This window comes from Aquarana catesbeiana, linkage group LG08 (assembly GCF_042186555.1).
Source record: "Aquarana catesbeiana isolate 2022-GZ linkage group LG08, ASM4218655v1, whole genome shotgun sequence".
Lineage (NCBI taxonomy): Eukaryota > Metazoa > Chordata > Amphibia > Anura > Ranidae > Aquarana > Aquarana catesbeiana.
The window spans coordinates 80,031,164-80,049,285 of NC_133331.1; the positions used below are offsets into that span (position 1 = coordinate 80,031,164).

Below are 18,122 nucleotides of genomic sequence, written 5' to 3' on the forward strand. Positions count from 1 at the left end.
GATGGTCAGAGACTGCCGACATGATACAGGAGATGGTCAGAGACTGCCGACATGATACAGGAGATGGTCAGAGACTGCGGACGATGATACAGGAGATGGTCAGAGACTGCGGACGATGATACAGGAGATGGTCAGAGACTGCGGACGATGATACAGGAGATGGTCAGAGACTGCGGACGATGATACAGGAGATGGTCAGAGACTGCGGACGATGATACAGGAGATGGTCAGAGACTGCGGACGATGATACAGGAGATGGTCAGAGACTGCAGACATGATACAGGAGATGGTCAGAGACTGCAGACATGATACAGGAGATGGTCAGAGACTGCAGACATGATACAGGAGATGGTCAGAGACTGCAGACATGATACAGGAGATGGTCAGAGACTGCAGACATGATACAGGAGATGGTCAGAGACTGCAGACATGATACAGGAGATGGTCAGAGACTGCCGACATGATACAGGAGATGGTCAGAGACTGCCGACATGATACAGGAGATGGTCAGAGACTGCCGACATGATACAGGAGATGGTCAGAGACTGCCGACATGATACAGGAGATGGTCAGAGACTGCCGACATGATACAGGAGATGGTCAGAGACTGCCGACATGATACAGGAGATGGTCAGAGACTGCCGACATGATACAGGAGATGGTCAGAGACTGCCGACATGATACAGGAGATGGTCAGAGACTGCCGACATGATACAGGAGATGGTCAGAGACTGCCGACATGATACAGGAGATGGTCAGAGACTGCCGACATGATACAGGAGATGGTCAGAGACTGCCGACATGATACAGGAGATGGTCAGAGACTGCCGACATGATACAGGAGATGGTCAGAGACTGCCGACATGATACAGGAGATGGTCAGAGACTGCCGACATGATACAGGAGATGGTCAGAGACTGCCGACATGATACAGGAGATGGTCAGAGACTGCCGACATGATACAGGAGATGGTCAGAGACTGCCGACATGATACAGGAGATGGTCAGAGACTGCCGACATGATACAGGAGATGGTCAGAGACTGCCGACATGATACAGGAGATGGTCAGAGACTGCCGACATGATACAGGAGATGGTCAGAGACTGCCGACATGATACAGGAGATGGTCAGAGACTGCATTTATGGCTGAACCCAGTGTAATGCCGCGTACACACGGTCGGACTTTTCATCTACAAAAGTCCAACGGACGCTGACGGACTAAAGCTGGCTGGTAATCCGATCGTGTGTGGGCTTCTCCGGACTTTCAGCAGACTTTTTCAGCCTCAAATCCGACGGACTTTAGATTTGAAACATGCTTCAAATCTTTACGTCGTAACTACGACGGACCCCGAAATCCGCTCGTCTGTGTGCTAGTCCGACGGACAAAAACCCATGCTAGGGCAGCTATTGGCTACTGGCTATGAACTTCCTTATTTTAGTCCGGTGTACGTCATCACGTACGAATCCGTCGGACTTTTGTGTGGTCGTGTGTAGGCAAGTCCGTTCGTTAGAAAGTCTGCTGCAAGTCCGCCGAAAGTCCGCCGGACAGACTGTCGGACTTTTGTAGACGAAAAGTCCGACCGTGTGTACGCGGCATAAAAGTGTAATTTATCACAGGGTTGCTCAACTCTACGTAAAACCAGCTCTGCAAGATCAGGTCAGTAATCTTCCTTTGAAAGTACACCCATGTGACAGAAAACAGCAGCACATCCAAATTCCAAAATACAAATCGTCTTACAAACAGTGAACTGGTCAGGATTAGTGGAGGACAACAAACAGTTAATGGGTCCGTGAAGCTTCTAGCCTGAACTAGCAGTAAATCCATCCAAAAAACATCACAGAAACCGTGCAGCGCACACAGAGCTCCAGCTAAATAACTGAAAAGAAGCTGAAATGGTTAACAGCCAGCCATGTGTCATACTGTCACTGGACAGAGAATGCCGAGCAGATCTTATCAGTGTGTTATGGCAGTGTGCAGGAAAGGCAGCTATAAGTACAGATCAAGATGAGAGGGAGAAGAGAGGACAGATCGGTAACCTGCACACTGCCTGAAGGCATAGATTTCTGGAAGACACTGCAGCCAGTGCACATGTGACATTGCTCCCGAGTCCCACCATCTTGTTCCCATTCAGCTAGCACTCTGTGTGCTGCAGGACTGGTTTTGCTGTAGCTGTTGTCATACTGCCTTGTATCTCATCGGCTTCAGATACTGTGCGTTTCTCCTCCGTGCACCCGTTCAGCCGCGCTCCAGCACCTGTGTATTCAAATGTGGCGGGCTGGGGAGAGTTATACTACCTGTTGATTGGCTGTGGATGTGTGGGAGGAGCGGAGCAGGTCCTCGCTTATACTCTCATAAGCAGCGGAGCGCAGAGACTCATGCTGTCACTGTAAACCGGCCCACTGAGCCATCGGCCCACCGGGAAACTCCCGGTAGTCCTGATGGCCAGTACATGCCTGGTGGTGCCCCACGGTTATCTCAGTTGCTGCCCCAGTGACAAATTTGTGATGGGAGAAGGGTTGTAGGCTCTCGAGGCCCCTGGAGCTTACCTAAAGAGAGAGTCAGAGGACAGACCAATTGTGCCTATAATGGTTTCATGTCCCGGATTAAATCAATTCTTGGTCATAATGCAGTTACATTGATTGGAATTGTGGAGCACCAACCAAGGGTACAGGTGAGCCAGAACTTTTCATCCTAACCGTGGATCAACTTTGCCAAGTCCTCCATGTTGCAGATAACGTTATTTACACCTGCCTTGGACAGTGGGGGTGGATTGTTTCCAGAATTTTAGAACTGCCATTATAGCAGCAATAGTCAGATGTAGGAGTAGCGACACTTTATATTTGTCAGTGTCTAGGTCACCATTAGAAACCTCTTATGGCTCATTTACTCTTGCTTCAACTTTAAACACACATCAAAAGCACCTATGGCTTCAACATGCTTTTTTTTTTTTTTTTTTTTTTTTTTTTTTAATGTGTTTGTGATGCTTTTTTCGAAGTTTTAATGAAGCTTGGCAAATGCCCTGTGTGTGCATTGATTTTCTACTTGTTTTAAAGGGGCCCAGTAGAACCCAAGTTGAGTAGTGGCGGCTGCATGCATTCTGAATATTTCCTAAACTGTGCAAGTTTAGGAGATATTCACAGTACATACAGGTAAGCCTTACTATAGGCTTGCCTGTAGGTACAAATGGTAGAACAGACTTTACTACCACTTTTTGGGCAAAAATTTCTGGAAGCTGATTGGTTTCTATGTAGAGTTGCACCAGATTTCGCACTTCCCAGTTTTAGTATATCAACCCCATTGTTACCACGAGAGAAAGGAGGAAGCATCTGACCCAGGATAACAGTAAAAACCAGAGAAGGATGCTAATCTCTTCCTACTCTAAGAAAGTCAGGCTTGACGTACACTAAAACTAATCAGAATATGTAATAACTAAGGCCCCTTTCACACTGGGGCGGTGGGGGCGTCGGCGGTAAAACAGCGCTATTTTTAGCGCTGCTTTACCGTCGTTTTTGCGGCGGTATTCGGCCACTAGCGGTGCGGTTTTAACCCCCGCTGGCGGCCGAAAGGGTTAAAACCGCTTGCATAGCGCGGCTATAGCTATATGATTTCAATGGGCAGGAGCGGTTAATACACCGCTTCAAAGATGCGGCTTGCAGGAGTTTTTTTCTTCTCCTGCCAGTGCACAGCTTCAGTGTGAAAGCCCAAGGGCTTTCACACTGAACAAAACAGTAGCAGCTGTTTTGGGTAGGTTTGCAGGCGGTATTTTTAGCGCAATAACGCCTGCAAACCGCCCCAGTGTGAAAGGGCTCTAAGGATGAGTTAAGGTTCAGCCTGACCCCCTAAGCAAAAAAAAAAAAAGTCACTTGATAGCTTCCTGCCAGCCCAATCAGCTGCGGATGTGCATGCTGTACAGAACAAAGGATCAAGGATGATGGTGACATTGTCCCAATATGGCCACTGGCACAAAAATAGCCTAGCTGATGACATTGAATCCAAGATGATTCCTATAACGAACCTGCATCTCACAACCACCTGGATGTTCTTCCCCTTTTCTTCCTTCTTGCTGTACATGGTCAAAGGCTGGGAAGACATTGTCACTCACGTAGGACCTAAAACACAGAAAGGAAAATAAATAAATTATGGTTTTTGGACAATTAGACCTTTGTTATGTTCATAAAACTGGATTAGGAAATAGATTACACTACATATATGTAGCAAGGTCCCAGGCCTCCTTCGGTCCCATGAGAACCGCCAGGGATAGCCGACATCCTTCTGTATATGGCGGGTTGCAAGGCATAGTGGGTGCAGTACGAGGTATATTGATTGGGCACCAGACACTTCATGAATACAAAAGAGATTTTATTTCTCTTAACAGAAGGACACCCTTAGGCAAGATTAAATTGGCAGACTCCGAGACTTCTACAGGAGGACAGCCATACGCCACATCTGCATGTGTAGCAATGCTGTCTCTTATGGCAACAGTCTTTAACAGTTTCTAACACAAAGTGTACAGTTCCTTCACTTCCACTACAATCACTTCTTGTAGTTCAACTCACTGAGCTTCCAGTATCTCACTAGACTAGATGATTCACTGCCACTGAACCCTTGAGCTCCTCCAATCTTCACAGTAGTATCTTCCTCAAGTGTCACCCCGGCTCCTCCGCTGGGTCCTTAGCTTGGCACTAAAGATACTTTTCAAGCTTCACCCCACTGGCCTGCTCGGTCCCTGGCTTGACACACAAGGCTGCTCTGCAAGCGTCACATCCGCTGGCTGGGTCCCTGGCTTGATACCAACAGAAGTTTGTAGATTCTTCACCGTCCCCGGTTGGTGAGAATTCTGCTCCGGTACTTGCTTCAGCTACTCACTGTGATCCTTGGTAATAAGGTGGTTGGTTCCTTAGTGGCAACAGCTTTCCCTCTACCTCTTACCACGACAGGTTCTCCGGGCAGCAGAACCGTCACTTCTGGTTGGACTGCAAGTCGCAATCCCAACCCTGCGCTTCTCTCTATCTTCTGGATAGGCCCTCAGACAGCCTAGCAGCTAGATGTACCCGGGATAGGCTCAAACTCTGGCCTAGCAGCCTGGCCAATACAACACATGTCCACGTGGCACAGAACTGATCACCTGACTCCACCTGAATATATAGGTTCTCCCAGCAGGCCAAGGGAGTCAAGAAAGCCCTTGCCTATTGGCTGGGATACCCCATATACCCATAACCTGACCTTGCATTGCCCTTTTCTTATCTAATGCCACCAGGTACCCGGCCACCTAGCAGCAGAAGAGAAAAGTGCAGCAATGCCAGACTTGAGGAGAAATCAATTGATCCCTAACAATCAGGTAGTTACTCCTGGCAGGAAGATTTAGGAGCAACACTGCCTAAACTCCAGGGTGCTACATCTATATATGAATGAGAGAGCATTTTCAACTGCCATTTTTTTCCCCTTTTTTAATTACTGCCCATCCATTCCTGAGATTTACTCAGCTCTGTCAAACAGGACAGCCCTGTCCAGAAGTAAAGGTGATCTGATCTTTCCCTGCTGTGGTTTCTCTTTCACTTACAGGTCTCCTTTCCACCTTACAGTACATTAAAAGGGGAAGCAGCAGACGAATGAGTTTATCTGTGTCATCCTGCTCTCTCTCCTCCCAGCAGCTTCTTGTACTGCAGCACATCTGATTGGGCCATCTGCTGCTTCTCTGAGCCTAACTCTACAGGAATGAGCAGTAGACTGAAAGAGGCTGATACCAAGTCATGTTCAAGTACTTACACTGTTTGCATTTACAAAATACACTTCATTATGTATAAAATTAACACAGAGCCTTATTTAATTTTACCTTTATATGTGCCTGGAGCTCAGCTTTAGTAGTATGACTTTTTTGTTCCCAAAAAAAAAAAAAAAAAAAAAAAAAAAAATTTTACTATGTTCATCCACAATATTTTGGAATATTAGCTTTTTAGTATGAAAGTTCATTATTGCCTCTGGAGTAGTAGAGACCCTGGGACACATGGGGGGTGCATGGTTTTCAATGGGTCAGCAGACACAGACTTGTATTGTGACAATAACAGTAAAGCACAACCACCGTGTAGCAATACAAGAACTGCACCAATACATTTCCACTAGGGATGCACCAAATGGGTTTTTTGGTACCGAAACCGATACCGAAAATAAATCTTCCTTGATCCCGAAAACCGAAACCGATACAACAAGATACTGAAAGTGACTGTTTTTAAAAATCTTTTTATACAGGAGATGGTCAGAGAGTGCAGACATGGTCAGAGAGTCAGAGACTGTGGACATGATACAAGAGATCATTGCAGCCTCATCAGTGCCCATCAGATGCAGGCAGCCTGTGTCCCCATTGCAGCCAGTGAAGGGAGAGAGCCGCCGCCTGTTTGATTACAGCGCCGGGAACATCACAGCTTTCATTTCAATAGCTGTGTGTTCCCCGCTGCGCGCCGTCACATAGAGCCCCTCCCCCTTGTCCGGGCACTTTGATAGACAGATCACCCGTCCATCCGTCTTTTTGCCGAAAGGGCCATTTTCGGCCGATATGTTTCGGCGGCCGAAATTTCGGTGCATACCTAATTTCCACCCAACTTAAAATTACAAAAGGCATTTTACATAATTTTCTACTACAAACAAGGAAAGTGATTTAATTAACACCATGGGAAGCAATGCCAGCACCTGTTTTCTATTATATTTAAAGGGCGCATTTTCCAGCAAGTCAATTCCTGAAATGGTTGACCTTTATGAAATGTAAACAGGAGAACGTATACTGGCACGAGGTGTATACACAGTAATGTCTTGTATCTGAGGCTGAGAGTTGTGTGCTCTTTTAGAAAGTTCTAACCAAATGCCAGAATTGAGGTACAGAACAAAGTCATATTGTACATATTTTCTACAATAATTTAAAAATGAATGCATTATCTTTAGTTCAATGCATTAAAAGAGTGAACCTGTGCCCAGGGCATGAACTTTAAGGCTTTGTTCACATGTGAGGCTAGGGGGGTGGTAACACCAGGTGGTTGAGCCACAGTTTTACTGTAAGAAAAGGAGGCGAAATCCCATCTCTGCTGTAAGAAAAGTAGGCGCAGAGGAGCACCAATTTGGCCCACCTGCAGCCTACTTTTCAAATACATATTGCCGAACCCGAACCTCCTTCAAGAACACGTACTGAATGACCTGCTGTGTATTTGGCTGGGGAAAAGGGGTACTAACAAAATGTCCGGTATAGACCCTCCTCCTTGTCTGACAGGTATATAAATGTGGTGTATTTAGCAACACTTGGCGTTGCACCTGGTTTGATTTGGGTATCTACCAAATCATATGTGTCAGTTATCAAAAAATGACGTTTCAGCCCAGAAGGTGGATTCCCTTTCTAGGAGGCAGAAAGCTGACCACACCAGAGCACCCTGCTCCGTCCCTCTGGCCACGTTAAAGAGTTTGCTAGATATTTCATTTTACACTATAGAAAATGCAGCAGCAGGAATGAGACTCCATAGCAGTGGGCAGAGTACAGCTGGAAACAGGGTAAGGGAGATCTCACCTCTGCAGTCCCAGGCCTTGGAAGCCAAGAAGATATCCAACCTACTGATGGCTTAGGCTCCTTTCACACTGAGGCGCTTTGCAGGCGCTAAAGTGCTAAAAATAGCGCCTGCAAAGCGTCCCGACAAAGCTGCTCAATGCACTCCAATGTGAAAGCCCCGAGGGCTTTCACACTGGAGCGGGGCGCTTGCAGGGCGGTCAAAAAAGTCCTGCAAGCCGCATATTTGGAGCGCTGTAGGAGCGGTGTATTTACCACTCCTAAAGCGCCCCTTCCCATTGAAAAAAAATGGGGCGGCGTTTTGCGGGCGGTTTTAACCCTTTTTTGGCCGCTAGCGGGGGGTTAAAACCGCCCCGCTAAAACAGCGCTATATTTAGCGCCGCTGTACCGCCAGCACGCCTCAGTGTGAAAGTAGCCTAAGTGTCTGTTATAGCTATATATCAGCTAGGGTTGCACCAATACTAGTATCAGTACCGATACCAAGTACTTGCACAAGTATCGGTACTGATACCTAAAACCGATACTTTCAGGCTCGGTTCTTTGAGCTGTCAGTGTGTCTCTACTGTTGACAGCTGAAGCAAGAAGTTTCTTAATTGCAGCTGTCAAAAAAAAAAAAAGCAGCCATGTTGCTGAAACACTAATATAAACAGAAACATTGTTTCTTTTTTAATCTGTTTCTTCATCATCTAATCAGCCTCAATTAACTCCCTATTCTCCTCCATTTAATTATTTTCCTGCTTTTCATTTTTTTCACGTCTATTTTATAAACGATAAAACAATTACAACTTTTTTTTGTTTGCTTTGTTAGTGAATATTTTTACACATATATATTAACATATATTTACACATTTCACATTGAAAAAGAGCAAAATTAAAGAAAAATCTATTTATTTAATCTGTAAATAACTTTTCAATGCTTTGTGCCATTGCTGACAGCTGAAGTGAAAACAAAACAGTTGCGGTAGATATCGGTAATTTGTATCGGCGAGTACTAAAAAAAAAAAAAAAAAAAAAAAAAAAAAAAAAAAAAAAAAAAGAAGAAGTATTGGTACTCGTAGAAAAGAACCAAAACGGTATTGGTGCATCCCTAATATCAGCCATTTATGAAAACAATCACATAGCAAGCAAACAAGAGTTAATGATCACAGCAAACCATATCTACCTAGTGCAGGTTGTAAAAATAAATAAATACTAAAAGATCACCAGTATTCTTTGCATGTGAGCAACAAGAAAATGTCTTACATTGCCAATAAAATATGTTTCAACATGCAATGCTTGAGAGCCTAAGGCTAAACAATGTATATAAATGGTAACTGGCCAGAAAGAAATACAAAATAGATATAAAAAATACGTTTAAAATCAGTTAAGAATTTTATAAACCAGAAAAGAGTAAATTCAGCAGAACAGACTAGCTAGGTGGGTCCATACCTGTGTTATACCAGTCAATTAAAAAAGTAACTTTTCACTGAGTGCACTAATACTAGATTTTTATTTAACACCTAGGGGGTTGATTTACTAAAGGCAATTAATTGTTCACTTTGCAAGTGAACTTGCTCCAGAGCTTAGTAAATGGTGAAATTTTACTTTGCTAAGAATACCCAATGACATGCAAGAATAAAAACAACATTTTTGCTTGCACATGATTGGATGATGGAAGCTTCAACTCATTTACTAAGCTCTGGGGCAAATGCCCTTGCAAAGTGCACTATTTCAATCAACCTTAAATGTAAATCTATATATAGTATATATTAAAGTACAAGGCAGAACTTTATTTTTATTTTTTTTAAATAGGATGGGGGAGGGATAGTCTGTGAGTTTCTCTCTTTGCCTCGATAGGGAAATTTCAGATGGATGGAGAACGGATCCCCATCTGTGTTTGTAGCAGACAGGATAGATGTTGGTAGGTGTCAATGGACACATGTCCGTTGACACTCGCCACTCCATAGAGGAGACTGGAGATTACAATAAAGTCCATCTGAAAAAGGGACATTTGGACCCGATCGGTCCACCCATGTGAAAGGGCCCCAAGGCTCCTTTCACAAGGAACAGCATCTGCTTCGATCAGCAGAGGGTCCGTAAGCAGATCCCCTAATGCATGAGAGCCAAACAGGACAGATGTGAATATTCTGACACCCGTGACTGGTGGACATGGGCGGACTCATGACAGCTCTATGGGCAGCCTCATATCAATTGATAGTCCATTTACATCATGCTACCTCCAATCCGTCACGTTTAAACTTGGAAAAATGGAAAAGGGTTCAGTCCTTTTCTTGTATTTGCAGATCTGGATGGACCCAGAGGTAGGCGGGTGTAAACAGATCCGCCAGTCCATAAAAGTGGATTGAGCTGCTGCAAGAGGACCAGGTGTCCCTTTAAAAATTTCCCCTCTATTCCTGTTCTGGTGGCTCAAAATTTTGGACTTTCCTAAGGCTGGTTTCACATATATTCGGTGTGGGACACCACATGCGATTCAGATAGGAATTATTATTATTATGCAAGATTTATATAGCGCCAACAGTTTACGCAGCACTTTACAATGTATAAGGGGGACAACACAATTACAGTACAGTTCAATACAAAAGGTACAGGAGGGCCCTGCTCGTAGAGCTTACATTCTAAAGGGAGGGGGTGGTGGTACAAAAGGTAAAAGCTGCAAAGAATGATTTGATGGGATCACACCGCATTCCTATTCATATCACATGCGATGTCTGTGCAGTGCAATTTGAGCCATTTTTATGGATCAAGACGCACTAAATCCACAGGACCCTACCCACCCCCCTCCCTGGAACCGGATCACATGGGTGTTCACACCTATGCAATCCAATCAATCGCAATGTGTTTCACGAACCATTTTGGGCTGACGTTAACTTATTATTGACGCCCCCTGCGGTTCGCATGAACGCCGTGCAATTTCAATGCGGTGCAGAAAACACACAGGATTCGCTTCGTTTCCCGCACACTGCATATATTTGAACCGAGCCTAAAGGAAACAGATCGCAATCAAAAATCGGAGAGCGGTTCTGACCCCTCATCATGCCTTTCATTTTTCTTTTGGATAAAGTGGAAAGGAGAAGACTTTTCAAGATCATGTAGAAAAGGTCTTTTGTTTCATCTCACACAGCCGCAGTACAACTATTTTGTGTGCTGACCCAGGAAAGAAATGGTCAGAATGCCAGAGACACCATAAAAAAGACTAAATGGGAAGGACAGGCAAGCATGAAGGTAGGCAAGAGTATTTATTTAGGTTTTAGATCTTATTTAGGTCTTTCTATAAAAGGTTAAGGGAAGGGGGTCCTCTAAGCCCTGACGAAGAGATCAAGGCTCAACCCCCTACAACGTGAAGGCTAAGTGTACAGTCTCAATGTAATTTACATTTCAATAAACCTGTATCTGGATTATTATGATCACTGGCAGGGAACAACAGGGAGCAGTCCACCCTGCCGCACCACTTTTCTTCTACAACACCCTGCAGCTCCCAAACACCAGGCCTGTATACAAAGAGCAACCACATTTTATGGTTGCCAGGTCTGAGCCGCCACTTCTGGTTGGTGAGCCCACCTATTAGTGATGGGTCAATCTTGAGGCATGAAAGGGGTGGGGGGGTCTAGAATGAGTGACCATGGAAGTTGGTGCATATCTGAGCGCTCTTGTATCTGGGAGCATAGTGAGGACTCTAGAAGAAGCACAATCCGATACGTAGGAACCTGGAAGTGATTGCAACTTTCACTTGTCATCCCTTATCACAAGTACCAGATAAAGTGCAGGACCAGCCTGGTGAATACATTTTTTGCTAAAAACAGGTAAAGCTGGCCATACACCTATAGATTATCTGCAGATTTTCTATGGTTAGATGGAAAAAGTGGAAGATTCCTCCATCCACACAGTTTAGCGAACATGGAAAAATCCGTTGCACTTTTTTCATCTAACCATAGAAAATCTGCAGATAATCTATAGGTGTATGGCCAGCTTTAGACTGATTGAGTTGCTGCACTAAATTTACCACCAAAAAGTGAATTTTCCTTGCCAATACTACATTGTTAGAACAATTGGTTGCACAATTCACCTATCAAACAAAAATTCATTAAAAACTTGGGGGGGGGGGAACCGTGCCACAAGATGACTTATCACAGCAGCTTCCCTGCCAAGCTCTGCATATGAAGGAAACCGATACTGTAATAGGCCTTGCTGCTGTGTGCCCCATGTAATATGCTCTCCAGACCCCTTATATGCTGTTTATTGGACCCAGAATGGAGCATATGTGCAAAAAATAAAAAGCACAAGCTTCACATTAAAGTGGTTGTAAACCCAAACAAAAAAAAAAAAAAAAAAAAAAAAAAAGAAAAAAACCCTGTAAGAGAAAGGCATAACGAGCTAGTATGCATTGCATGCTAGCTCATTATGAAATACTTACCTTAGATCGAAGCCGTTGCAGCGGCCCCACACACTGCTGTGACCGGCGACTTGTCTCCTGGAGTTATTTCTGCATTTGCGGGCTCCGGCCTTTTATTAGCCGAAGCCGCGATAACGTCACTCCCGCGCATGCGCGCAGGAGCCGCCGGTCACGGCATGGCTGCTGAAGAAACCACACGAGTGAGCAGTTTCTTCAGTGTGCATGCGCCGATGACGTTGGCGCAAGCCTATATGGTAAACATCTCCTAAAACGTGCAAGTTCAGGAGATATTTACAGTACCTACAGGTAAGCCTTATTATAGGCTTACCTGTAGGTACAAGTGGTGTAACTAGGTTTACAACCACTTTAAATTAGGTACGTTTTAATATTAATCTGATTATTTAACCCTATTTAAGATAATTGTTATATCAACAGCTCACCGATTACGCCAAAGTTCCATGAGCTGTAGATGTAAACATTTTTTGAGGGGTTCCTCAAGATCTTAAAGCGGAGTTCCACCCAGAAGTGGAACTTGCGCTCATTTGTCTCCTCTCCCCCTCTGGTGCCACAATTGGCACCTTTCGGGGGGGGGGGGGGGGGGGGGGTAGGGACAGGATACCTGTCTTTGACAGGTATCCTGTTCCCACTTCCTGGAGTCCGGGCCGCGGCCAGTGACATGACCCCGGGGCTCCCGCCTCCTCTTCTCCCTGTCGCCAGGCCAGTAGGAGAGAGGAGCGGGGTCTCGTGCATGCGCAGTAAGGTTCCCGGCGCGAAACCGTAAGGCTACACTGCCGGGTACCCTTACCCGCAATGGCGGCGGCAGCATCCGACAGCTGATGGAAACATCAGCTGCAGTGCCGACATTGCTGGACTCCAGGACAGGTAAGTGTCCTATTGTTAAAAGCCAGCAGCTGCAGTAGTACATTTTTTTTTTGGTGGAACACTGCTTTCAATTTTTGCCAAGGTGGGGAGGCGGGGCAGGGACATCACAATCGCCACCTCATCCAACCAGAAAATGTTTTGCATTCATTGAGAAAAAGCAAATGTTTTCCTGAATGACACAGAGAGCAACTTCTTATGTCCACTAAACAGCAAGGCAGCCGCTCGGCACAGGACCTGAAAGATAGTGGAGATCACTGTAGCAGCAGTGCTCACTATAGTGATTTCCAGATTGCACGACTGGTGATCAACCAGGTACAGCACAAAACATACCTAACATTTATCCAAGCTGTACCAATGTAACCGCAAAAATATTCATACCTAAAACTTCAGCTTTAGGCCTTACTAACCCATATATGTAAATATATATGACACATCTAGGGAGTATACAGAGAGGAAATTTGATCCCCAGCAGATTCTGTAAGTTTGCCCACTTACAAAGAAATGAAGGGTCTTTTTTTTTTTTTTTTTTTAAACAATACATTTTTATTGAAAGGGTCTATCTTTTTTTATCATAGGTGTATTTTAAATGATAGACAGAATATCAACCAAAAATCCAGAAAAAAAAAAAACAAAAAAAAAAAAACCACACAATTTTTTTTTATAAATTAAGTTGCAGTTCAATGAGTAAAATAAGTATTTGATCCCCAAGAAAAACATGGCTTAGTAGTTGGTAGAGAAACCCTTGTTGGCAAGCACGGAGGTAAGACGTTTCTTGTAGTTAGTTACCAGGTTTACACACATCTCAGGAGGGATTTTGGTTCACACTTCTTGTTGGAACTACCACTATTTTATTCTCATGGGTGTCTTTGAGAAAATATATATTTTGGGAGTTTAATGTAACCTTGAGGCCTAAAATATTTTTTTTTAAGCATGTGTGCAAAAAAATGCAAAATCAGCTCTGGCAGTGAAAAGATTAAGGCCCCTTTCACAGGGGCGGACCGTATGTCTGTTTTTCATCCATCTGTTTTCGGATGAAAAACGGACATACATGTATGCCTATGTAAACACCCATGCGATCCGATTCCTACACTATTTGACAGTTCACACTGCGATATGCGAACTGATCTGGGGGTGTCATTAACTTTCTATTGATACCCGCAGCGGTTCGCATAGGGCAGTGTTAACTGCCTGAGAGTCCTATGCGATGCAGAAACCTGCACTTGAATTACGGTGGTTCCCACATCATGCTGGTGTGAACCGGCACCCTAAAGTGGGAGTAAACTCCCAGTCATGACTTTTATCTATAGGCAAGCATATAATAAGGCTTACCTATAGGTACAGCAAAAATCTCCTAAACGTGCACCGTTTATGAGATATTTACTTTTGATGCAGCCGGTGACATCACGGGCGCATGCGCTTAGGAGGAATGGCATGCCGTGCCGTTACTTCAGCCTGGGTTTACACAAATGTGAACACAGACATCGCATGTGATTTGCGCCCGCATTGCTGTGCCGATCACATGTGATGTCTGTGGAATGCAAATTCAGGCATACAGTTGTATGGCTGAACTCGCATTGGATTCACTCAAAAAAAAGGTGCAGGAACCTTTTTTGCCCCCGCACAGGATTCGTATCACATGGGTGTTCACATGCAATACGTCCGATTTCTCAGGTCGCACTGCGATCTGTGAACCGATCTGGGGGCGTCATTAACTTTGTATTGACACCCGCAGCGGTTTGCAGAGAGCAATGTAAACTGCCTGCGAGGGAGACATGATGCAGAAACCAGCACTGGAATCGCACTGGTTCCCGCATCGCATTGGTGTGAACGTTGGCTCCTGCACGCATGTGCTGGAGTGACATCGCGGTTCCAGCCACTCACAGAGCCGGAGTCCACGAACCCAGATTGAAGACCAGGCGAAGATGCACGCTCCATCATGGACAGCGTGGCACTGGAGGATTTTCTTAAGTTTCACATAATATGCAAGTATGTGATGTATACTAGCAGGCTGTAGCATTGCCTTGCAGGATAAGGGATTAAAAAGACAGCAAAAAAAAAAAAAAAAAAACCTCAGCGGTTTACTACCACTTTAACTAGTTGTTGACCAGCCACCATCGTTCTATGGCGACAGGTTGGCCTGTATGGCGGGCATGTGCCGCGGACGCGTGCCCACTGCAGGAGCGTGCTCGTGGGTTGGGCAGACTCAATGTCAGCCAGCGGCCTGCAATTGCCTAGTACAGAGGAAGAATGGGGATCTGCCTTTGTAAACAAGGCGGATCCCCATTCTGACAGGGGACATGTCAGATCTACTGTTCCCAGTGATCTCTGTCATGTTCCAGGGAACCCATCCCACCCTACAGTGAGAACACGCTGAGGGAACACAGTTAACCCCTTGATCGCCCCCTAGTGTTAATCCCCTTCCCTGCCAATGTCCTTTTTACATCGATCAGTGCATTTTTATAGCACTGATCAATGTAATCATTTCACTGGTCCCCAAGAAGTGGCATTTGGGGTCAGATTTGTCCACTGCAATCCCGCAAAAAAATAAAAAAAAAGTCGCAGATCGTCACTATTACCAGTAAAAACAATAAATCAAATTAAATAAAAGTCCCTAAATCTATTGCAGTTTGTAGACGCCATAACTTTTGCGCAAACCAATCAATATACGCCTATTGCAAACATTTTTTACCAAAAATATGTAGAAGAATACACATCGACCTAAAGTGATGAATAAATTCGTTTTTATATATATATATTTTTTTGGATATGCATTATAGCAAAAAGTAAAAAAGCTTTTATTTTTTTCAAAATTAACGCTCTTTATTTATAGTGCAAAAAATAAAAACCACAGAGGTGATCAAATACCACCAAAAGAAAGCTCTATTTGTGGGGGAAAAAAATGGACATCAATTTTGTTTGGGTACAGCGTTGCACAACCGCGCAATTGTTAAAGCGATGCAGTGCCGTATCGCAAAAAATGGGCTGGTGAGCGGAGTTCCACGCAAGAGTTCCTCCCCCCATCCAGTGTCACATTTGGCTCCTTTCAGGGGGGAGCAGATACCTGTCTAATACAGGTATTTTCTCCAACTTCCAGGATCCACGGCGATCTACGCCATGTCCGGCCCCTCCTCCGTCCCCCCGCTGTCTTCTGAGAGACACACGAGTCCCAGAAAACAGCAGGGACCAGTCAGGACGCACAGCGTGACTTGCACAGTAGGGAACCAGGCTGTGAAGCCAAAAGGCTTCACTGCCCGATTCCTTTACTGAAGATGGCGGCGCCCGCACCCTGGAGCTGAGGGACGGGTCGGCTTCAGGTGGGGACATCGCGGGCGTCAGGTGAGTGTCCTTATTTTACAAGTCAGCAGCTGCAGTATTTGTAGCTGCTGACTGTTGCATTTTTTTATTTTTTTATTTTGGCAGGACTCTGCTTTAATTCTTCTGCCCCTTAAAGCGGAGTTCCACCCATTTAAAAGGCAGCAGCTACAAAAAGTGTAGTTGATGACTTTTAACAATCAGACACTTACCTATCCCATGAGCCAGCGATGCGGGTGCAGGAAGCCCCACTCCTCTCCGAGGCGCCGGCATTCTAACTGTGGGCGCTGGGCTGTGGCATCAAGGGCGAGCTGTGCTGTGAATGGCCGGGCAATCTTCTGGGACCTGTGACGGGTCCCAAAAGATTGCAGGGAGGGGGGGGAGAGGTGATCTTCCTTCTGGCGCTGCGGAGCCAAGGGAGGAAGTGGTAGCTGGGTGCCTGTAAAAACAGGGTACCCGCCCCCCTCCCAAAAAAAAAAAAAAAAAAAAAAAAAAAAAAAAAAAAAAAAGGACATGCCAAAAGTGGCATGTCAGGGGGTCACCTGCACTTAAAGCAGAAGTTACGTTTTAAGTGGTTAAATCGAAGGGTTTAGTTCCGCTTTAAACCCCCCCCCCCCCCCCCCGTATGAAAGGCTACTTTCTACAGAACCTCTTCAGCAATCCCCATTACATATTTGTTCCCACATAAAAACACGTTATTATTATTATACAGGATTTATATAGCGCCAACAGTTTGCGCAGCGCTTTACAACATGAGGGCAGACAGTACAATTACAATACAAATCAAAACAGGAGGGATCAGAGGGCCCTGCTCATTGGAACTTACAATCTATATCCACCGCCATCAGCTGCCAGATCACAGCACCACTTCTCCCCCAACTTCTGGGTAGAGGATAACACACCTTGTGTCACCATGGCGATGGAGCCACCCAGGAAAAGGGGACATTTTTAGACAGGCAAATCTCAGCAACTACAAAGAACTTCAAGTAGAACTTTAGGCAAATGTTATTTATAATTTTGGATGGAGTAAGGGAGGGTTAGAACACCTGTCAGATTATTATTTTTTTTTCCGCCATCCATGTCCCATTGCAGAGATTCACTTCCTGTCCTATAGCCAAACAGGAAGTGAAAGAAAATCCCCGCAAACTAAGGGAATTACATGGGGGTGACCAGATGTAGTGTCCCCATTGGAAGATTTTCCCTCTACTACTTTTCTGGGGACAACCCAAAATGTGGGATTTTTCTCTTACTTTCAATGATAATGGTGAACAGGACAAATAGGAGAAAGGGTGAATCTCCCTAATGTGGACACAGACAGCTATAAAAACTGACAGGGGTTCTAATCCACCTACACTCCATCTAAAAGAAATAAAAAGTTTGCCTTTGGTTATACTTTAATGCTTTGTCTGATTAGGGCTGTACCCCTGCAAAACATGACCAGAAAATGGTCCCCCCCCCCCCCCAGAAATTGAGTGTAAGCATATGCATGGTTGCAGTGAAATGAGGCACCTTGGAAAAGCGACCCACCACAGATCTCTTTCAGAGGAGAGGGTTGCTGGAAGGATGAGCAATCCTTGAATCTCATCATAGGACACAGACAGTAAAACCTGGCAGAGGCTCTGACCCCCCACCACTACACACAACTAGAATTACACAGATGGGTTGCCTTTGGTTACATAAAAATAACAAAAAATCAATATAAACCCATCAGCAGTCACAGCTGGCCCCGTTGTATGTGTAGGTTAATAGGGGCGGGTGTGATCTCAGTCCGGAGACACTCCTCTCTCCCGGTAGTGATCGGTGTGTGATGATCCTCCCTCTCTCTGTATGTGATCGTACCCTGGTCCGCCCTTACCTGGTGTCGCCGTGCCGGGATCGGAGCCGCCTGGGTAGCCGGGGACGTTGTACAGATTACAGCGGCGCTCTACACACGGCACATTTGAAAATTGCGCTTCCGATTGGTACAGCCAATCACGTTTCGGGATTATCCGTGG

The 18,122-nt window shown here is 45.1% G+C and overlaps 1 protein-coding gene across 1 annotated transcript in view; it reads right to left on the bottom strand.

Moving 5' to 3' along the window:
* KIF11 (kinesin family member 11) overlaps nt 1-18,122 on the bottom strand; it is a 58,377-nt gene extending 40,255 nt beyond the window's left edge. Inside the window, exons 1-2 of the mRNA XM_073596045.1 lie at nt 17,984-18,122; nt 4,017-4,110 (exon numbers count right to left, since the gene is read on the bottom strand). Coding sequence (XP_073452146.1) covers nt 4,017-4,093 — 77 coding nt within the window. The 5' untranslated portion in view covers nt 4,094-4,110; nt 17,984-18,122. The remainder of the gene's footprint in view (nt 1-4,016; nt 4,111-17,983) is intronic.